The 19404-nt window shown below is 58.2% G+C and overlaps 1 protein-coding gene across 1 annotated transcript in view; it reads left to right on the top strand.

The window, feature by feature from the left end:
• The window catches only part of HDAC4 (histone deacetylase 4), a 166381-nt gene that overhangs the window by 89796 nt on the left and 57181 nt on the right, over window positions 1-19404 (top strand). Inside the window, exons 8-11 of the mRNA XM_034655536.1 lie at window positions 2624-2740; window positions 2824-3022; window positions 9018-9238; window positions 17088-17345. Of these exons, the coding sequence (XP_034511427.1) occupies window positions 2624-2740; window positions 2824-3022; window positions 9018-9238; window positions 17088-17345 (795 nt within the window). The remainder of the gene's footprint in view (window positions 1-2623; window positions 2741-2823; window positions 3023-9017; window positions 9239-17087; window positions 17346-19404) is intronic.

The raw sequence follows: 19404 nt of genomic DNA, 5'->3' as shown, positions 1-19404 counted from the left end.
CCCTCCCCCACTGCCCTGCCACGGCGGCCCCCTTCACACAGAGGAAGCAGGCTCCCAGGATGCAGAGACAGCAGCTCCCTCCAGCTCAGGACGCCGGCACAATGTGGGGTGTGTGGCCAGGGCCCAACTTTGTGCAGAGCATGGGAGCTGAGGCACCCGGCGCAGGGCAGATGGAGGCCGCCAGCACAGTGTATGTGGGCAATCAGCATCCCCAGTCATTCTCAGAAGACTGCCTTATTTCTAAAAATAAATTAGGTAAAAAAATAGAGTGATTATAAAGAGGAAATTATAACTTTGCAGACATTAGGATGTCTGCTTATTTTGTTCCCGGATAATTACGATCCAGTGGGGCCGTGCCTCCCTTGGCAATCTCAACCGTTTTCTCTAAAGCATAGCTTGTTGGTACTGCTTTTACGTGTGACAAGAAGTGCTTCTGTCGAGGGAAAATACTTTCCATGGCGGCTGTTGGGTCAGGCCTGCACAGCTTCCCAGTGAGCGGAGTGTGGGCACGCACACACCGGGTGCCCTGGCGCCAAGAACACACGGCTTCCTGCTTTGTGCTCACCGCTTCCAAAGATGGTGTTTCCAAAAGACACTGAAATAGGGCTGCATTCAGCAGCAGCGCCGGCTGTCCTGCAGGGCATGGAGGGTCCGCACGGACCACGAGGGGCTGCAGGCACACGTCCCTTTATCGTGCTTTGCAGATGTTGTCTTTTTTTTTTTTTTAAACAAAGTGAAGTTTTAGGATTTCCGTGGAGGAAGTCAGTGCAGACGGGCTGGAAACGGCAGCAGGACTGGAATCACAAGTGGAGCCTGAAGATGGGGCTGAATCGCGACAGTCCTGTGATCAGACGTGAGGAATGAGGACTGGCTTCCTGCGGACGAGCAGAGAAAGTGGTTTCCTGGGACGGAATCCAGTCCTGGTGACTGACGGTGCCGTGAAGACCGTTGAAGAGACAACAGAGGATTTAGGATACTACGTACGATTAGGTGATAAAGCAGCGGCAGGAAGTTCTCCTGTGGTTAAAATGCCATCAAACAGCATCACGTGCGAGAGGAATCGTGAAAGGAAGTCGGTCGATGCGGCGAATTGTTGTCTGACTTGAGGAACCTGCCACAGCCGCCCCAGGCTCAACAGACTAGAGGATCGTGGACACGTAACTTTTACGTGCACTGGGAAACCAGTCACCTCCCTGGACTAGTGTCAGCGCGCTGTTCTGGGAGCAAGCCTGCAGCCTCCGAGGGGAGCCCGAGCTTGCTCCCACCTCCAACAGGAAGAAGAGGCTGTTTTCGAGCCAGGCCGGCAGTCAGTCCTCCCCTGTTGTCTACAGCAAATTGATGATAACTTTCAACTCATCATTTTTTCCTTGGATATGAGATTTGGAGGTACTGGAGTGTTTCTGCTCTTTACTTACGTACCACAGTGCGAGAGGGACTAAGAGAAGACTGGTCGGATGTCCACCAGTCCTATGATTTTCCGTTGCACAGACTCCGTCTGCAAACCCTCCCAGCCAGCGTGTGGCAACGCCATGTGCTCGTTCTCTCTGCCCCTTGGCTCAGCACGTGGACTGATATCTACTCTAGGGCGATGTTGGGGTGAATAAAGTGTCCTTTGTAGCAAAGACTATCATTCTAGAAGCAAAAAGATGACGTAGTGTTCAGATCTCAGAGAATGCTCTGCTAGCCCTTTCCTGTCTTTCTGTCCCAGCCTTCCGTGTGTCTGCTTTTGAAAAAGTGTACAGTTCTACAACTGGCTTTTCTAACTTAACAACACCTCAGTGAGAATCCAGCCAATCGGGACGGTTTTCCCCCACCTCCCGAGGGCCCCATGTGCCTTTGTCTCTCTAACCGTGGACACACCACAGGACACACAGCCCTCTGCCTCCAGCGTCATTTTCTAGGGTCCGTCCTAAGAGTGGAGTTTTAGGATCGTAAGTTAGATACATTTTTTAAGGCTTTTGACATAGATTACCTAATTTTTCGGCAGAAAGAGTGTGCCAACTTATAACCCAGCCAGCAGTGTGCTTCTGTTCCTCGAGACCAAGAGAGTATTCTCAGTTGTAAAAATCTTTGCTGGCTTGATAGGGTTTTAAATATGTTTTTAGATTACTGATGATATTGGGTATTTTTTGTGAGTTTATTCTCCCTTAATATTGGCTCTTTGTCATTTGCCTTTCCATGTGATTTTTCTCGTTGTTAATTGTTGTTTGATCTGTGAGCTCTTTTCATATTCAGCTTTCTCTGCCTGACATGTGGCCAGCATTGCTGCAACAGTTATTTCCTTTTCTGTGAGGGATTTTCTTAATCAACGTTTTCTTCAGTTTCTGCCTCTGATGTTGTGTTTGAAAAGACCTTCACAACCAAGAATATATTTTAAAATACACTACCTTAGATTTTCTTGATAGTTTTACAGTGAATTAGCAATCTGAATAAAAACAAACAGGAGTCCGATGGATTGTGAGTCCATGTTTGTGACGTGTTAACATACGTGTGTACTGTGGTGTCTCAGAGCCCAGCGGGGCCTGCCCCAAAACACTTTCTGTTGTGATGTCTCACGGTGTGTGCTGCCCACGCTTGTTGGGGACAGACCGTGTGTGACGGCCGTCATGTGTTCTGTCTCCAGACCAGCTTGGCGCACAGACTCGTGACTCGAGAAGGCTCCGTGGCCCCACTCCCCCTCTACACGTCGCCATCCTTGCCCAACATCACGCTGGGACTGCCTGCCACCGGCCCGTCTGCTGTGAGTAGGCGTTGGTGGGTGCGCGTGCTGCGGGGCGGCTGTCCCAGGCCCTTGGCCCGGGCGTCACGGTTGTGCCTCTCCAGGGGGCGGCCGGCCAGCAGGAAGCCGAGAGACTCGCTCTCCCAGCCCTCCAGCAGCGGATCTCCCTCTTCCCCGGCACCCACCTCACTCCCTACCTGAGCACGGCGCCCCTGGAGCGCGACGGCGGGGCTGCGCACAACCCGCTCCTGCAGCACATGGTCCTGCTGGAGCAGCCGCCCGCGCAGACGCCCCTCGTCACAGGTGAGCACGGGGGGCTCGGGCGGGCCCGCGGGGAGGCCCATCTCCATCCCGGAATTCCTGTCCGTGGCCCCGCCCATGTGAGGGCGTACGGTTTCATCCTCCGAGTCTCACCTGCAAAACGATGTAGACGGAGTAAAACTAGGCGACAGGAGTACCTTCTGTGTAAGCTCTCGAGAGGGACGGCTGTTCGCATCTGCGTTCGCCTCCGGAGCCCGTTGAACGTGTGAGAAAAGCCCGCACTTGACTCTAGTAGACAGTCCATTTCTACTAGCGGTGAGAATTTTAAATGTGCCCTAAGGAATGGCTATATTTAGGGAAAAATGTGAAATTCGTCAGAGATTTGCCTGGCAACAGCCCTGTTCGCTTCAGGTGACGACTGTGTGGATTTGCAGCAGGCGTCCTGCTGCACGGATGTCCTTCACGTCCACATCCTCCCCGGCTTCGTGCGTGGCTTCCCGGAAATGTGATTATTTGTTCAGAATTAGAATCGAAAATAACCTCAGAGCCGCCCCCTTTCACACTCCCTGATGCTTGGGTGGAAAACACAGGTGCTGAGCGGGTCACAGGGTCCTGACCTGTGGCTACACGGGGCTGGTCTGGGCACGAGGGGCCGCGTCCTGCCCTCACGTGTGTCTGCAGATGGTGAGCTCCATCTTCCACCAGCGCTCCTTCGTGTCTGTGTGTCTGTCTGGTTCCCCCGATGCTGGCGTTGGGGTCAGCATCCTCTCCAGAGTTGAGGGGTCTGCAGCGTGTAGAGGAAATGGAAGACTCGCACATCTCCCCAACTTTCGGACAACAGGTCGTGAGCACAGGGGTTTCAAGGGTTTTATCTGAAATTGCACATCGTCCCTGTCACACTCAATATCAGGGGCCTGAGCAGTGAGGGACGCCTGCGTTTCCGTGTCGTGTCATTTAGTAACACGTCAGCGACACCTGACCATCCTCGTGATCCTGGTCCCCTGCTCATCTCATCACAGGAATGTGTGCTCGTCACCCACCGTTAAAGAGCATTCCCAATGCCACACCCCGCAGCTTCCGGGGAAGTGGTCTTTCCTGACGGGACCTCACCTCTCCAGTAAATTTGCTGAACTTGACCCCTTGTGGTTGACCACATTGCTGCTTCTGTCCTCTGCATGCGGTTCGTGGCCCTGTCTGCGACGGCAGCTGCCGAGGGCCTGCCTGTGGTGGTGAGGCTGGGGCACAACTGTCCAGGGCCCGGCTGGCTCCCCGCCCACCCTGCCCCCAAATCCACAGGCCCCGTCCCAGTTCCCGGGCACCCCATCTGGAGGTGCTGGAGGCAGGGCCGTGGCCAAGAACACGGGCTCCTTCGTCTCCGCTTCATCCCAGCTCAGTGACCTTGGGAGGTCTTCCCGTGTGTCATGACTCAGTTTCCCCATATGTGAAGTGGGGATAACACAAGTAATCTGCCCTTTGAGTGTTGTGAGGGCTCAGTGAGGTGTGTGCTCGTGCAGGAGGGCATCTGGTGCTGTGCCCCGTTAGACGTTGGTTGTGGTGGTTACTTTCAGGTTTAGAACTTTAAACCTTCAACCCTGCTGTCTCCCTCACCTCCCCCAGGCCACCCCGTTGGTCCGTCCCCGTTCTCGTGGCCCCTTCCTCACCCCCTCCCTGGGAACAGGGCCCTGATTTGGGTCTCGGTGGGAGCACTGCCCCGCACAGAGCCGTCCTGTGCAGGAGCACTGGCCCCACGTGGCCACTGAAGTTGAAAATGAAAGACCCAAGAGTGAAGTAAACACTCGGTTTCTCAGTCCCCTGTGGGGCTTCGTGGGTGCCCGTGTGGCTGGAGGCTGTTGAGCCATGTGAATGTGGACAGTCTGTGTCCACACAGAAGGGCCTGTTGGGCAATGCTGGCCAGGAGCGAAGGCAGGGCGCTCAGTGGGCCCCGGGCGCGGGCTGCCTCTTCCCTGCGCGGCTCGTGGCTGTGCGGGTTTTCCCTTCACCAACCAGAACCGCCCTTCTCCCTACCTGGCCCGGCTCCCACACCGGCTCTGCCCCAGTCTCCATCCCCACTCCCGTCAGGCGTGGCCTTCCTCCCGTGCACTCTGCCTGCATCTGGCGAAGCCCCTGCCTCAGCTCGGCTCCATGATGCTTGCCTCCTGCTCAGCTCCCCTTCTGGAGAGCAGACACTGCACTTCCACTGCGTGGCCAGCCGGCTCCCCACACCCACACAGGCTTGGTGTGCAGAAGGCCTGTAGCAAGCAGCTCTGGGGGCGCAGCAAGGGGAAGTCGGGGTTTCCGAGACTCCCCAGCCAGCGGGCCTGCGTCTCCGTGAGTGCTTGTGGCTAGTCACAACAATCAGACAGAGAGAAGGTCCGAGCTAGATCAGCTCATCACATAAACGCGGGCAGCAGAGGCCCTGGGGGAGAAGAGGCTGGCCCAGGTCTAGAGCGGTGACAAGGTGCCAGTCTCAGGGCCGCATCCTTCCTTCCGTGTGGCAGTCGCCTCCTTGCTTTCTGCTGCCCCAGCGAGGCACTCAACAGGCAGGAGCCATTCACTCGAATCTTCTCCTGAGAAGAGCAGCATCCCCGATACACTCCCGGAGATCTGGCCTCTAACTACGCAAGGCAGGGGGCGAAGATGGAACCACCGTTTTGCGAAGGAAACCCCGTCTGCTGAGCACTGCGTGCTCTCCTGGCCAGATAGCCCGCCAGTGTGGTGCTTGAGTGGCCAGGGCCAGAACTCTCAGCCCAGCATCTCCTCCATGCCAGGCCCCGGGGAGACGGACCCCGAGGTCCCTGAGAGCTGTGTGGTTGGGGCTGGGCACTCAGGGTGGGTATCAGGAAAGGAAGGCTTCCTGGAGAAGTGGTGGTGCTGAGACGTTGGGTGGGAGTCTCAGGGGAGCAGGGGGAGAAAGGCCAGAGGAGGGAACAGGTGTTGCACCTGGAGGAAATGTGGCATCTTTCTAGTCTTCTGGTTACTCGCAGGGCCTGCCCCAGCCTGGTAAGGGGGGTGCACAGGCAGCCTTTGCCCACAGTTGTACTTCTGAGCGTGGGGGCTCTGCTGTCCTCTGCAGCAGGGATTACATGCTCCCGTTTGTTCCTCGTTTGTCCTGAAAACCATGAGTCCCAGGAGGGGTTTGAGCACGACTGGCATGGGGCTCCTGCACCTGGGNCGTGGGGGCTCTGCTGTCCTCTGCAGCAGGGATTACATGCTCCCGTTTGTTCTCGTTTGTCCTGAAAACCATGAGTCCCAGGAGGGGTTTGAGCACGACTGGCATGGGGCTCCTGCACCTGGGACCTAACCAGCAATCCCTGGCCCTATCCAGGCCCCTAGAAGCTCCGGCAAAGCCGACCGGTCCAGACAGACCCCTGCCACACACGGTTGTTCTTGCAGCGCTCAGGCTATGCTCATGTGCAGCCAGAATTGAGAAACCACTAGTTAGACCTCAGTCTTGCCTGGCTTACTGTTTTTTAAAGGGTTTTAAAGAGTTTCATTGTGGTGTGTAGGGCAGTGGAACGCATCGAATGGATTCCTAAGGACCCAGGCCACATGATTCGCTCATTCAGTGCAAGTTCATCTGCTTAACCAGAACCTCATTGTGCAGAGGCCAGCACTTCAGAACTGGGTCCAGAACATCAGGCCAGCCTGACTCTTCATCTTTGCCTCTTCAGCCCCCATATCTGGTGGGGCGTGTCAGCAAACTCACCAGTTAGTGCTGTGTACAGCACATCTTGAACCTGGATGACTGGCTAAACGCCAGGAGTTACCATTGGCCTTATGACTTCAGGACCGCTGGCCCACCCCCAGTCCCGCTGGAAGGAGCAAAGGTCTGTCACGCTGGGTGGGTCCTCTCTCAGTACTGGGGTCGGGTGTTGTCGGTTTGCTCGACCACAGACAGACCTCTACCAGTGCCGTGGGCCCGAAGAACGGAGCCCAGCTGGCCAGGTGCTCAGGGAAAGAGGCCCCAGGCAGCCCGGCCTCCCTGCCCCGAGCAGGGTCCAGGAGCCGCAGGTCAGGCTCTGCCCCTGCGCCCAGCGGGCCACAGCAGGCCTCTGCCGACAGCTGGGTCACCTAGGATAGAATTTGATCTCAATGTAATGTGCTTTTATGCTTAAACGTCTTTTGTCATATATACTAAAAGCCAAATAATGGTCTGTCATCAGAAACTCTTGTTAATGCCCTGAAGGGCCAGCTGTAAGTCACCTGGCCAGTAAGGTTGGACGTTCAGTTTTCTGAACTGCAACCAGTCCCTGAGGGGGACAGCCCCAGGGTTTTACAGGAGGCCCGTAGTGAAATCCAGGGTGGGTGGGTGGGCCAGAACAGTCTCCTCCCCCCATCTGCCCGTGTCCCCACGGGGGCGGTGGCCTGTGTCCTCAGCACCACCCCACGTGACGGCAGCGCCTCTGCTTGTGGGGAGCCTCTCCCGTAGGGAGGGCAGCAAGCGCCACGGACGCCAGGCTCACATGCACGCGGACCCTCGGAGCAGCTTGTTCCTGCGCCGTGATCAAGCCCGGAAGCTCAGCCTCTGCGGAGTCCAGTTCCTTCCTTGGAGCCCAGAGAAGCTTCTCTGCAGAACACGGGGCCGGCACGGCTCCGCCGCTCCCTCCCGTACTTGCCCTTCCTTCCGGTGCCCACGGAGGCCTAAGGGACACGTACTCAGGAAGCCGTGTGTTAGCCCCTCGTGTCCGAGGGGGACCTTCTTGGGCCTGCGTCCCCTCTGACCCCGTCCGTGCGGCGGCGTGTGGCGGACTTCTCATGTACATCCTCACCGCACCTCGGTCATGCTTTTTTTTTTTTAACGTTTTTAGAAAACTTGATAGGGAATGAGTCGATCTTCTGTGTTACTAACTTTGATTTAGTAGCCATGCAGATAATGAAATTTAAGGTAACCTCTTTGCGGAAAACAGTGGGCTGGACAGAAGGTGATGGCAGGTTAGGGGACAGCGGTGATGGACTTCTCGAAAAACTAGTGAGGGACAGTTTTGTGAGGGTCGGGTCTTTTCTCTGTGTGTGCTCTTTCTGTCTTCATACAGAATTTTTAGGCAGGAGTGCCCGCCCGTCAGGGACGCCTCAGGTGGCTCCAGAAGCCATGCTCTCGAGGAGCCTGGCCACTCCTGTGCTCGGGCACATGCAGTCCCACCCAGGCAGACACCTGTGACCCGAGTCATCCTCAGCCTGAGCCTGTGCCCATCCACCTGAGGCTGCCAGGGCAGCAGGCAGTCCGATAGCGGGGCAAAGATTTATCAGAAAAACGGTAAACTGCCTAAACCCCCAGATTGCAAAAGTGAAAATACAGTCGTATGAAAAGCTTACAGGAGGAAAAGTGTTTGGCATCCTGAGTCCCCTGAAGAGGTTATATTAAAGTAAGAGTCCAGTGCAGGTTACACCAGGCTTATTGTCAGTCCGGTTGTTAAGCGCTCAGCGCAGGCGCGGGTTGGCGAAGCGGCCGTGTGCAGCCGGTGGGCAGGTGGACCCTGCAGAGAAATGCGTGCTCCTGGCGGTCCGCATCAGGGTTTGTACAAGCGTTAGTGTCCCCTTTGTGCATAAAGTCACCGCCTGAAGACACCCTCAAAAATTTGATCCCAAGGACATTTTAGTCCCCCACAACTTAGTTTCTGGGTCACTTGGGGAAGACCCATCTCCACAGCCTTCTGGAACATGCCAGGCCACCAGGACCTCCGCCGCCGTTCTCAGCGTGACACAAGCCATTCCGGCTGCCTGCGGTGCTGCTCAGACCAAAACAAGCGTTTCCGGGGCCTGGAGCTCTCTGAGGCGTGTCGTGGGGTCACTAGTGGACAGGGCAGCCACGCTGGAGCCTGTCTGTCACTCAGAATGCCCGCTTACGCAGCGGCCTGGGTGTTGGGACAGCCACCTCCAGGCGGCGGCCTCTGCTCCCCGAAGCCCACGCTCACGGCTCACAGCGGCGTGTGCCCGGGGCTCTGGGTGGAGCGGGTGGGGGACGGGGCAGCTCCCGGGGGTCCCTCCTCTTTGCTCTGCTGTCTCTCGTCCATGTTACCTTTAGGCTGGTGTCTTTCAGGCCTGGGCGCGCTGCCCCTGCACGCGCAGCCTCTGGTGGGTGCGGACCGCGTGTCCCCATCCATGCACAAGCTGCGGCAGCACCGCCCGCTGGGGCGCACCCAGTCGGCCCCGCTGCCCCAGAACGCGCCAGCCCTGCAACACCTGGTGATCCAGCAGCAGCACCAGCAGTTCCTGGAGAAGCACAAGCAGCACTTCCAGCAGCAGCTGCACATGAACAAGGTGGGTCTGCGGGCGCGGCGCCTTCCTCTGCAGCCTGGCTGCCCAGCGGTGGCGCTGTCTGACCTCGAGAGAGGCCAGGACACGGGAGGGAAACCGTGGAGGCCGGGCTTCGGCACGTGTGGCAGGATGGGGTGCTGCGCTGCGTGCAGCAGGAACGTGCGACGCCGGACCGGGGGTCAGCGCCTGCGTCCCCGTGCCAGCAAGCCTAAGTACAGAGGAGCACGTGCTGTGTCCTACCTGGTTAGCACTTCCTCCTGAGTTCCTGGAGGATGCTTCTCTTCCGTGAGCAAACCCCCAGCAGGGAGCCCCCCACCTTTACACTGGCACGGAGCCCCAAGGGTGCCTTCTACAAGTCCCTCTGCCCCTGCGTGTGCCTGCCCGATGGGATCTCCTGCTCAGAAGGGTTAGCACCCAGGACAGCCCACGGAGGTGTGCGCACCTGTGCGGTCCCGAAAGTCCCTCACGAAGCTTCTTTTGAGCAGGAAATAGCAGTGGGGTTGCGAGTTGCTGTGCTGGTGATTAAAATCGGAAAACGGGCGCTTGGGTAGTGCAGTCGTTAAGCGTCTGCCTTCAGCTCAGGGCATGATCCCGGCGTTCTGGGATCGAGTCCCACATCGGGCTCCTTGGCTGGGAGCCTGCTTCTTCCTCTCCCTCTCCCCTGCTGTGTTCCCTCTCTCACTGTCTGCCTGTCACATAAATAAATAAAATGTTATTAAAAAAATAAAATAAAATAAAATCGGAAAACAGGCCACATTCCCTGGAGATGGTGGCTTGTGGCAGCCCAGCTCTAGCCTAGGGTGCCCTCCAGGCCAGGCCGAGGCCCCCATGGGAGATGGGCTGCCCACCACAGCCCGCAGCCTCTGGGGCCCCCAGGCTCTCCCGGGCTGACGGCGCAGAACCATGTCAGAAACGGTGGGGCCGCCTCGCCTCGCCCTCATCTGGACCACAAAGGCACTTGCTTCCTGTGGGCAAGACNGGAGTCCAGTTCCTTCCTTGGAGCCCAGAGAAGCTTCTCTGCAGAACACGGGGCCGGCACGGCTCCGCCGCTCCCTCCCGTACTTGCCCTTCCTTCCGGTGCCCACGGAGGCCTAAGGGACACGTACTCAGGAAGCCGTGTGTTAGCCCCTCGTGTCCGAGGGGGACCTTCTTGGGCCTGCGTCCCCTCTGACCCCGTCCGTGCGGCGGCGTGTGGCGGACTTCTCATGTACATCCTCACCGCACCTCGGTCATGCTTTTTTTTTTTTAACGTTTTTAGAAAACTTGATAGGGAATGAGTCGATCTTCTGTGTTACTAACTTTGATTTAGTAGCCATGCAGATAATGAAATTTAAGGTAACCTCTTTGCGGAAAACAGTGGGCTGGACAGAAGGTGATGGCAGGTTAGGGGACAGCGGTGATGGACTTCTCGAAAAACTAGTGAGGGACAGTTTTGTGAGGGTCGGGTCTTTTCTCTGTGTGTGCTCTTTCTGTCTTCATACAGAATTTTTAGGCAGGAGTGCCCGCCCGTCAGGGACGCCTCAGGTGGCTCCAGAAGCCATGCTCTCGAGGAGCCTGGCCACTCCTGTGCTCGGGCACATGCAGTCCCACCCAGGCAGACACCTGTGACCCGAGTCATCCTCAGCCTGAGCCTGTGCCCATCCACCTGAGGCTGCCAGGGCAGCAGGCAGTCCGATAGCGGGGCAAAGATTTATTAGAAAAACGGTAAACTGCCTAAACCCCCAGATTGCAAAAGTGAAAATACAGTCGTATGAAAAGCTTACAGGAGGAAAAGTGTTTGGCATCCTGAGTCCCCTGAAGAGGTTATATTAAAGTAAGAGTCCAGTGCAGGTTACACCAGGCTTGTTGTCAGTCCGGTTGTTAAGCGCTCAGCGCAGGCGTGGGTTGGCGAAGCGGCCGTGTGCAGCCGGTGGGCAGGTGGACCCTGCAGAGAAATGCGTGCTCCTGGCGGTCCGCATCAGGGTTTGTACAAGCGTTAGTGTCCCCTTTGTGCATAAAGTCACCGCCTGAAGACACCCTCAAAAATTTGATCCCAAGGACATTTTAGTCCCCCACAACTTAGTTTCTGGGTCACTTGGGGAAGACCCATCTCCACAGCCTTCTGGAACATGCCAGGCCACCAGGACCTCCGCCGCCGTTCTCAGCGTGACACAAGCCATTCCGGCTGCCTGCGGTGCTGCTCAGACCAAAACAAGCGTTTCCGGGGCCTGGAGCTCTCTGAGGCGTGTCGTGGGGTCACTAGTGGACAGGGCAGCCACGCTGGAGCCTGTCTGTCACTCAGAATGCCCGCTTACGCAGCGGCCTGGGTGTTGGGACAGCCACCTCCAGGCGGCGGCCTCTGCTCCCCGAAGCCCACGCTCACGGCTCACAGCGGCGTGTGCCCGGGGCTCTGGGTTGAGCGGGTGGGGGACGGGGCAGCTCCCGGGGGTCCCTCCTCTTTGCTCTGCTGTCTCTCGTCCATGTTACCTTTAGGCTGGTGTCTTTCAGGCCTGGGCGCGCTGCCCCTGCACGCGCAGCCTCTGGTGGGTGCGGACCGAGTGTCCCCATCCATGCACAAGCTGCGGCAGCACCGCCCGCTGGGGCGCACCCAGTCGGCCCCGCTGCCCCAGAACGCGCCAGCCCTGCAACACCTGGTGATCCAGCAGCAGCACCAGCAGTTCCTGGAGAAGCACAAGCAGCACTTCCAGCAGCAGCTGCACATGAACAAGGTGGGTCTGCGGGCGCGGCGCCTTCCTCTGCAGCCTGGCTGCCCAGCGGTGGCGCTGTCTGACCTCGAGAGAGGCCAGGACACGGGAGGGATACCGTGGAGGCCGGGCTTCGGCACGTGTGGCAGGATGGGGTGCTGCGCTGCGTGCAGCAGGAACGTGCGACGCCGGACCGGGGGTCAGCGCCTGCGTCCCCGTGCCAGCAAGCCTAAGTACAGAGGAGCACGTGCTGTGTCCTACCTGGTTAGCACTTCCTCCTGAGTTCCTGGAGGATGCTTCTCTTCCGTGAGCAAACCCCCAGCAGGGAGCCCCCCACCTTTACACTGGCACGGAGCCCCAAGGGTGCCTTCTACAAGTCCCTCTGCCCCTGCGTGTGCCTGCCCGATGGGATCTCCTGCTCAGAAGGGTTAGCACCCAGGACAGCCCACGGAGGTGTGCGCACCTGTGCGGTCCCGAAAGTCCCTCACGAAGCTTCTTTTGAGCAGGAAATAGCAGTGGGGTTGCGAGTTGCTGTGCTGGTGATTAAAATCGGAAAACGGGCGCTTGGGTAGTGCAGTCGTTAAGCGTCTGCCTTCAGCTCAGGGCATGATCCCGGCGTTCTGGGATCGAGTCCCACATCGGGCTCCTTGGCTGGGAGCCTGCTTCTTCCTCTCCCTCTCCCCTGCTGTGTTCCCTCTCTCACTGTCTGCCTGTCACATAAATAAATAAAATGTTATTAAAAAAATAAAATAAAATAAAATCGGAAAACAGGCCACATTCCCTGGAGATGGTGGCTTGTGGCAGCCCAGCTTTAGCCTAGGGTGCCCTCCAGGCCAGGCCGAGGCCCCCATGGGAGCTGGGCTGCCCACCACAGCCCAGAGCCTCTGGGGCCCCCAGGCTCTCCCGGGCTGACGGCGCAGAACCATGTCAGAAACGGTGGGGCCGCCTCGCCTCGCCCTCATCTGGACCACAAAGGCACTTGCTTCCTGTGGGCAAGACAGGGCCTGTCCCTCTGTTCACTCCCAGTGTCAAAGGCACTTCACGTCCATCGTCCTAGCGCGGCTGGGGCTTCCTAATTTTATTGTGTCACTCTCTGACTGATAGGGTGGGAGGTTTCAGGAAGACAGAAAACAGCTATTCATTCCTGGTATATTCTTGAAAAGAATGATTTAGAAACTGGGTAATCTCCCTGGATTCTGTTACATGATTGATTACGAGACGGAACGACACTTGATTGAAATGTTTGTACAGTGTTCTCCTGGGATCTCGGGGAGCTGACAGTGTTATCTTGTGCTGTCTGCTCCCCGCGCGTCTCCCTTGCATTGGGGCACGGCATCTCTAACAGGCTCCTCGCCCGATGGCACGGGCGTCCAGCTCCTGGCAGCTCTGAGGCCGCCCGTCGTCCCAGCCTACTCCGGGTGCGCTGGGATTGCAGCCATTTCCCGCACGCTCTGCGGCTTGTTCGAGCATGGCCGCTTCGCTGACATCCCGTTAGGGAGAGCAGCCCTGCACGGCCGCTTCGGTTTTCCCAAGGTCCCTGGCTGGGGAAACAGTACCATGGGGCTGGGGAGCCTCCGTGAGCGGAAGGACGGACGCCAGAGCCAGCTGTGCTCACTGGCTATGGCCCCCGCAGGAGCGATCGCCTGCTGGCAGTCTTTGTTAGTGCCGGAGCCTTAAGTGCAGTGGTGTTTAATAAAGGTTTGCCAGGCGAAGGAACTTTCTGGAGAATGGGTGCCCCCAGTGGGTGGGCGGAGCTTACAGCTCTGGAAGAGGCATGGGCACCTGCAAGCCCTGCGAGCCACCGTGTGGACGTGCCCTCGGGCGGGTCTGGATGGCGGCCGGGAAATGTGCTGCAGCACACGTGCGTTCTTCTTCCTGTTGGAAGAGTGTGCTTGAGGGTGTCCACACCCCTGCAGGACCGGGGGCTTTGCTGCGGGCGCAGTTCCTGCCCCGGCTGCTGAGCAGCACACGGTGCTTGAGTCCTGTGGTGCCCACAGTCGGGCTGTGAACCTGAGAGCTTGGCTGCTGTGTCTGGGTGCTCTAGCTAGCAGCACGTCCAGTGACCTCTCAGTATTGGCCTGAACTGCAGTCTGGCCTTTGGGACCGGCACTTGTTCTCACTTAATCAGTAAAAGGGGCTCCTAAGGTCAAAGGGCGTTGGAGAACAACAAGCTGGTTTCTTGGGTGGGCTTGCAGCTGCGTTTGCCCATGGGAGCCTCACCCCCAAAGCCAGCTCTACGGTGCAGCAAGCCCACAGCCCGGCTGGGGGACGCAGAACTGCATTTCAAAGGCAGCGGGAGCCTCTGCCTGTGGCCGCGGCCCAAGGAGGCTGAGGGCACAGCCACCTACGTCACTGCCGAGCCAAGAGCCCCTGTGGCAGGGCGCGCTCGGCATCACGGGGAGGCTGCTGCCATGGCCCTCCCTGACTCCCTCTGTGCCATGGCCTGCAAGCTGAGGGATGGGCACTGAGCTCCAGGGAGATGGGAGCAGCTCAGGTGTCCCTGCTCCTGCCCGGAGCTCCCAAGACAGCGGGTCCAGCACGTTCCAGCCTCTGGGAATCAATCCTACACGGAGCCGGGCTGGCTCTCGTGGAAGCCCAGAGCGTCCTAAGTCCTGTAGAGGTACCTGAAGGTCACTGCTCAGGCACCCTCATTTTCCAAGGAAGCTTGGAAGGCCAGAGAGGGAGCTTGGGACTCTCGCCCTGGGAGCAGGCAGGTCCTGTTCCTGCTCCGCCGTGCTCCCCTGCCTCGGGGCTTTCACCATCTTGCACTGCCCTCCCAGGGCCGCGGCCATGGGGTCAAGGCCTTGTGTCTAGGGGAGGGCACATGGGGCTTCCACGCTCTCCCTGAAACTTTTGTGTTGTTCTAAAATTTAAAAGAAAATGCTGGAAGAAACTGGGGGGGGGGGCACTACTCTGTCCACTGTGTACACTTTCCCACAGCCATTCTCCCCTCTCCTCTGTGACAACTTCTCAATTTTGTCCCTGCCCAGTGTCCTCCGGGGAGGCCCCAGCCTGTGTCCTCCTGGCTGACCCTCCTTCTCCGTCTTCTCCCCTGACGTCCACCCGAAGAAGGCCTGGGGCTCTGCATCCACGTTGGAGCTGGGCTTCCCGCAAGGGCCTCAGAATGGGCCCTGGGCCCCTCGGGAGCAGGCACAGCCCCTGGTAACCTCTATGAAGGGTCCCCTCAAGTGGCTGCCATACCTTGCTCCCCCACGCCTGCCCCCGCCTGCCACACACCTGCCCCCGGGCCTTCTCCGCGGGCCCTGTGCAGAGGCTTCCCTGGGCCGTCTCAGAGGACCCTGCGCAAGGGCTTCCCCGGGGCCGTCCCCGCAGAACCTGCGTGAGGACTTCCCTGGGCAGGGGCTGGTTGCACGTGGCCCCCTCCTCCGAGCCTGCAGGCGCCCGGCCGCTCCCGTCCACAGGGCAGCACAGACGGGCCCCGTCGTCCTCCCCTCAGCCTTGTCCTGCGTGACACCGCTGTCCTGGTTCTCCGGCCTTGCCTCCGTTTTCCTTGCCTTGTGTGGTTCCCCGCCTCTCGCCCTTGAATCACTGGCTCCGTGAGCCTTGCCTGGAGCTGCCGTGCCCACAGCTGGGGCTTTTCACCCCCATAGTGCTTCCTGGAGACTATCCTCTTGGGCCCTGACGTGTCTCCCGAATCCCACTCGGATCCCCCTTCTCTCCCGGACATCAGCCTCACAGGTCCACCTGGCGCTCGGATGTCACTCTCCGGGCTGGGCTTTGGGCCTGGATCAGAGTCCTGGCTGCCTCCTGCTCATCGTCCACGTCTGCTGGGGCTACTGCTGCCCTCACGCAGCCCTCTGCTGGGTTCCGCTGCCCGCACGCAGCCCTCTGCTGGCCTTCTGCCCCCGCCTGGCTGAGCCCCCAAAGCATCCCATCCCTGTGGTGCTCCCTGCCCCTCGCCTCCAACCTCAGTCTGACCTTGGGGGGAGCCAGGGAGCTCTTGACCTTGCCAGCCCCAAAGCCCAGGCTTGAACTGCCATGTGCTGACGGCCACTCGCGGCCCAGCACCCTCTGTGGCATAGACAGGGCCGTCCCTGTCCCCGTGACGGTCAGGACGTCACAGTCTGGGGCCCAGGGCAGTTTGACTGGCCACAAGGCTCAACATGGGCCTTGTGGACTCCACGTGTGCTGGAACGAGATGAGCTTAACAAGTAAAATATAATTACGGATCTCGAAATTGTCAGGATTTTTTAAAACACTTTGGTAAACTAGCATGGTTAGCAGGTACTTACTGGAAATCAAGTCTTAGCTTTTACGCCATCTTCTGGCTTCTCCCCGTCTGGCTGGCGTCCTTCTGCTGAAATTGCACTGACCCCGCTTCCTGCCTCCCCGTGCTGGGTCACAGTTCCTGACGGGAGGCTGCCATAGGGTTGGGTATGAAGAAAGTGGCCGTGGCTCCCGTGGCTTGCCTTTCACAGTTATGCTTTCCTTGAAAATATTTATTATAAGCAGTTCAAGGGTTAATCATATAAAATAAATCCTTTGCCAGTCTAAACTCCATTTTTTAACAGCAAGGTGAAGTGGGTGCCCCGGAGGCTGCACACTCAGCCGACTTTGGTGTGTCACTGTCCCCGGGCTGGGCCCCGCAACAAGTGGACAGAACGCTAACACTCACACAGCAGTGGCCAGCAAGTCCGTCCCCCATCACTCAGACATGCTACGTCCTGTTGTGGGCGACAAAGCAGGCAGTTCCATGAGGACCTTTAACATACAAATGGGCAAGGACTACAAAATGTTAGGTTTCCCTGCAAACCTCTTTCCTTCTGGAAACAGAGCATAATGGAGAGGCTCTCTCTCCATGATAGTGCGGCTCCTCAGAGACCTAAACCGGGGCTTTGGAGAGCTTCACGTTCCGTCAAAGCCACGGAGCCACTCCTCCGGGTGCAGGCCCGGCTCGACACCTGTGCCTTTCATCACGCGTCTCTCTATGCTTGGCACACACGTGCGTCCCAGATGCGCCCCAAACGTGGGTCTGTCTCCTTCCCGGGCTGGGGCGGTTGGCGCCTGCGCCCAGGTTTGGGCCTTAGCTCAGGATTAGCAACATCCCCGGGGGTCGTCTGTCCCTTTGCTCTGAGATATGGAGCCTGTGCCACCCCTTTACCGTCCCATCATCTCCGTCGCCCTCATCCCTTTCCTCTGCCTTGTAGATTATCCCTAAACAGAACGAGCCGGCCCGGCAGCCCGAGAGCCACCCCGAGGAGACCGAGGAGGAGCTTCGCGAGCACCAGGCCCTTCTGGAGGAGCCCTACCTGGACCGGCTGTCGGGACAGAAGGAGGCGCACGCGCTGGCCGGAGTGCAGGTGAAGCAGGAGCCCATCGAGAGTGACGACGAGGAGGTGGAGCCCCCGCGGGACGTAGAGGCCGGCCAGCGCCAGCCCACGGAGCAGGAGCTGCTCTTCAGACAGGTGACCATGCTCACCGGGGCCGGGCAAGGTGGGAGAGGGTGGACAGGCAGGACTGCAGGGACAGGATGCGCCCTCGGTGTCCCACATCCCCCAAGGGGCAGCGCCTGTAGTTGGCAGTCAGTGGACACTGAAGGGCCCCCCCATTCCTGCCTGGCTGGGTCTTTGCCCCTCCTTCCCTGGGTGTTGTGGGATGTGGCTGTGGTTTGAAATCTATTTGACACTAGCGATACCTAGAGATACTGGCCCTCTGTCCACTGTGGCCATCTGTGCATCTGTATTCCAGCCAAACACCAGCCCCAAAGTCCCAAGAGATTACTTTCTTTCAGATGTAAAAACTGTAGGTTAACATAAATCCAAGTGTTAGTACGATCAGCATAATCATTAAAGGTAGGAGGAGGGAGATTGATTTCTTAATTGATCAAAAAGGCAGGCAGGGCCTTTGGGGGCAGTAGTGACCAACTTTATAGATCTAAAAAACAGTGACACGCATACCTAGTCCCAGGCACTGACACGTATTAACCAAACTCACAAGAAACTGATGAATAAATCTGATGACTGATTTATCAATTTATAGTGAAAAGTAAAACGGCCATGTTTGCAAAACACTAGGCCAGCCAGCGAGTCGGAGGCCCCGGGGAGGCTGCTTGTTCTCGACCAGCGGAACCCAAGAGCCAGGGGTGCCCAGGACACGGAAGCTGGCCGTGCCCTTCAGCAGCAGAGCTGTGTCTGGAGCGGGGTGGCTCCTGCGCTCTGAAGTGAGGTGCTGCGGGCAGCCAGCCTTCATCGTGCTTTTCTGAGCCTGGCTGGCCGTCCTACGAGGCTGCCCGAGATGGGGCTTTGCTCAGTGGCGGTGGGAGGGCCTTGCGGTTATACCTGGAATTTGGTATATTTTGGGGATGCTTATAGGAAATTGGAAAGGCCTTACATAAATGTTTAGGGCTGGTGTCTCGTCGATGATAAAGCATTTATTTAGGAAAAAAGCCTTCTTGTGCTCTGAACCCAAGACAATGATTAGAGACACTTATTTTATGTATTCTTTGAAGAGTAATGAGCAGAGCTCCCTATTGGGAACTTGGGGTCCCCAACTTGCAGATGTAAGCGTAAGACAGGGCAGCCGATGTTTTGGAAACCATGCGTCAGGGAGAGGTGCTTTTGGGTGGTGTTCGGTGTCCGTGGCAATGGGTGTGAGCCCAGTGGTCGGGTTCCGTCGGCAGAAGCACAGGAGGGCAGCTTCAGGCAGCTGGTCCCGTTCTCTCCCTCTCTGCTCCTTCCCGACTCCGCTTTCTGAAGGCAGGAAAAGTGGGCAGCTGGGCAGAGGCTCTCTTCCCCTCCGGCGGCCGTATGGCTGCTGTGCTGCTGCGTCTCACGCAGGGGCCACGGTTGCAGGCCTTGTAGTCTTGCAAAAGGACAAGATTTGTTCACGGAAACAAAGGCCGGGCTCATGGAGGAGCTCTGCCTTCCCTGGCGCCTCAGCCTGTCTCCCGCAGCGCCTTTACCATTCCAGGGATGCCCTCCCTGCAGGCCTGGCCCCTGCCTCCTCAGGGATGCTCTGGGCAGGCAGGTTGTCCCCTCTGGCTTCCCTCTGCCCCTCCCGGGGACGTGTGCTCCACCCAGTGCTTCCCTCTCCACCGTGGTCCCTGGTCTGACTCCTGGCTCCTGCCCATCCCCTAGCCCCTTCTGGAGTCCCCGTGTCTGTCCACTGGCTCACGTCCAGGGCAGAGAAGAGCTGTGCGAGCTCGTGATGTGCCTGCCAGCCACGGTCACAAGAGGCTGTCCCTGCTCCGAGCACTGACCTGCCTGTTCACACCTGAGCTCCCTTAGTTTCTAAACTGCTTGTTTTTGGTCGCTGTGCTATTGTGCTCTTCCCAAAGCCCGCTCTTCACAATTTTTGTGAAAAAGAGTATTTCATGAAAGTGTATGTTCACTGAGTTCCCCTCCTTCTCACCCCGGTTATTTTCGCTGAACGGTGGCTGACACCCTGGGGATTGTCCATCTGGATCCCCACCTCCTCAGAGAGGTGCACCCACCCCCTCGCCGTCCCGACACCGGCCAGCTGGGC

The sequence above is a fragment of the Ailuropoda melanoleuca genome, chromosome 2, assembly GCF_002007445.2.
Source record: "Ailuropoda melanoleuca isolate Jingjing chromosome 2, ASM200744v2, whole genome shotgun sequence".
Taxonomy (NCBI): domain Eukaryota; kingdom Metazoa; phylum Chordata; class Mammalia; order Carnivora; family Ursidae; genus Ailuropoda; species Ailuropoda melanoleuca.
The sequence above is the reverse complement of the archived record's forward strand: the minus strand, read 5'-3'. Positions and strand labels throughout refer to the sequence as shown.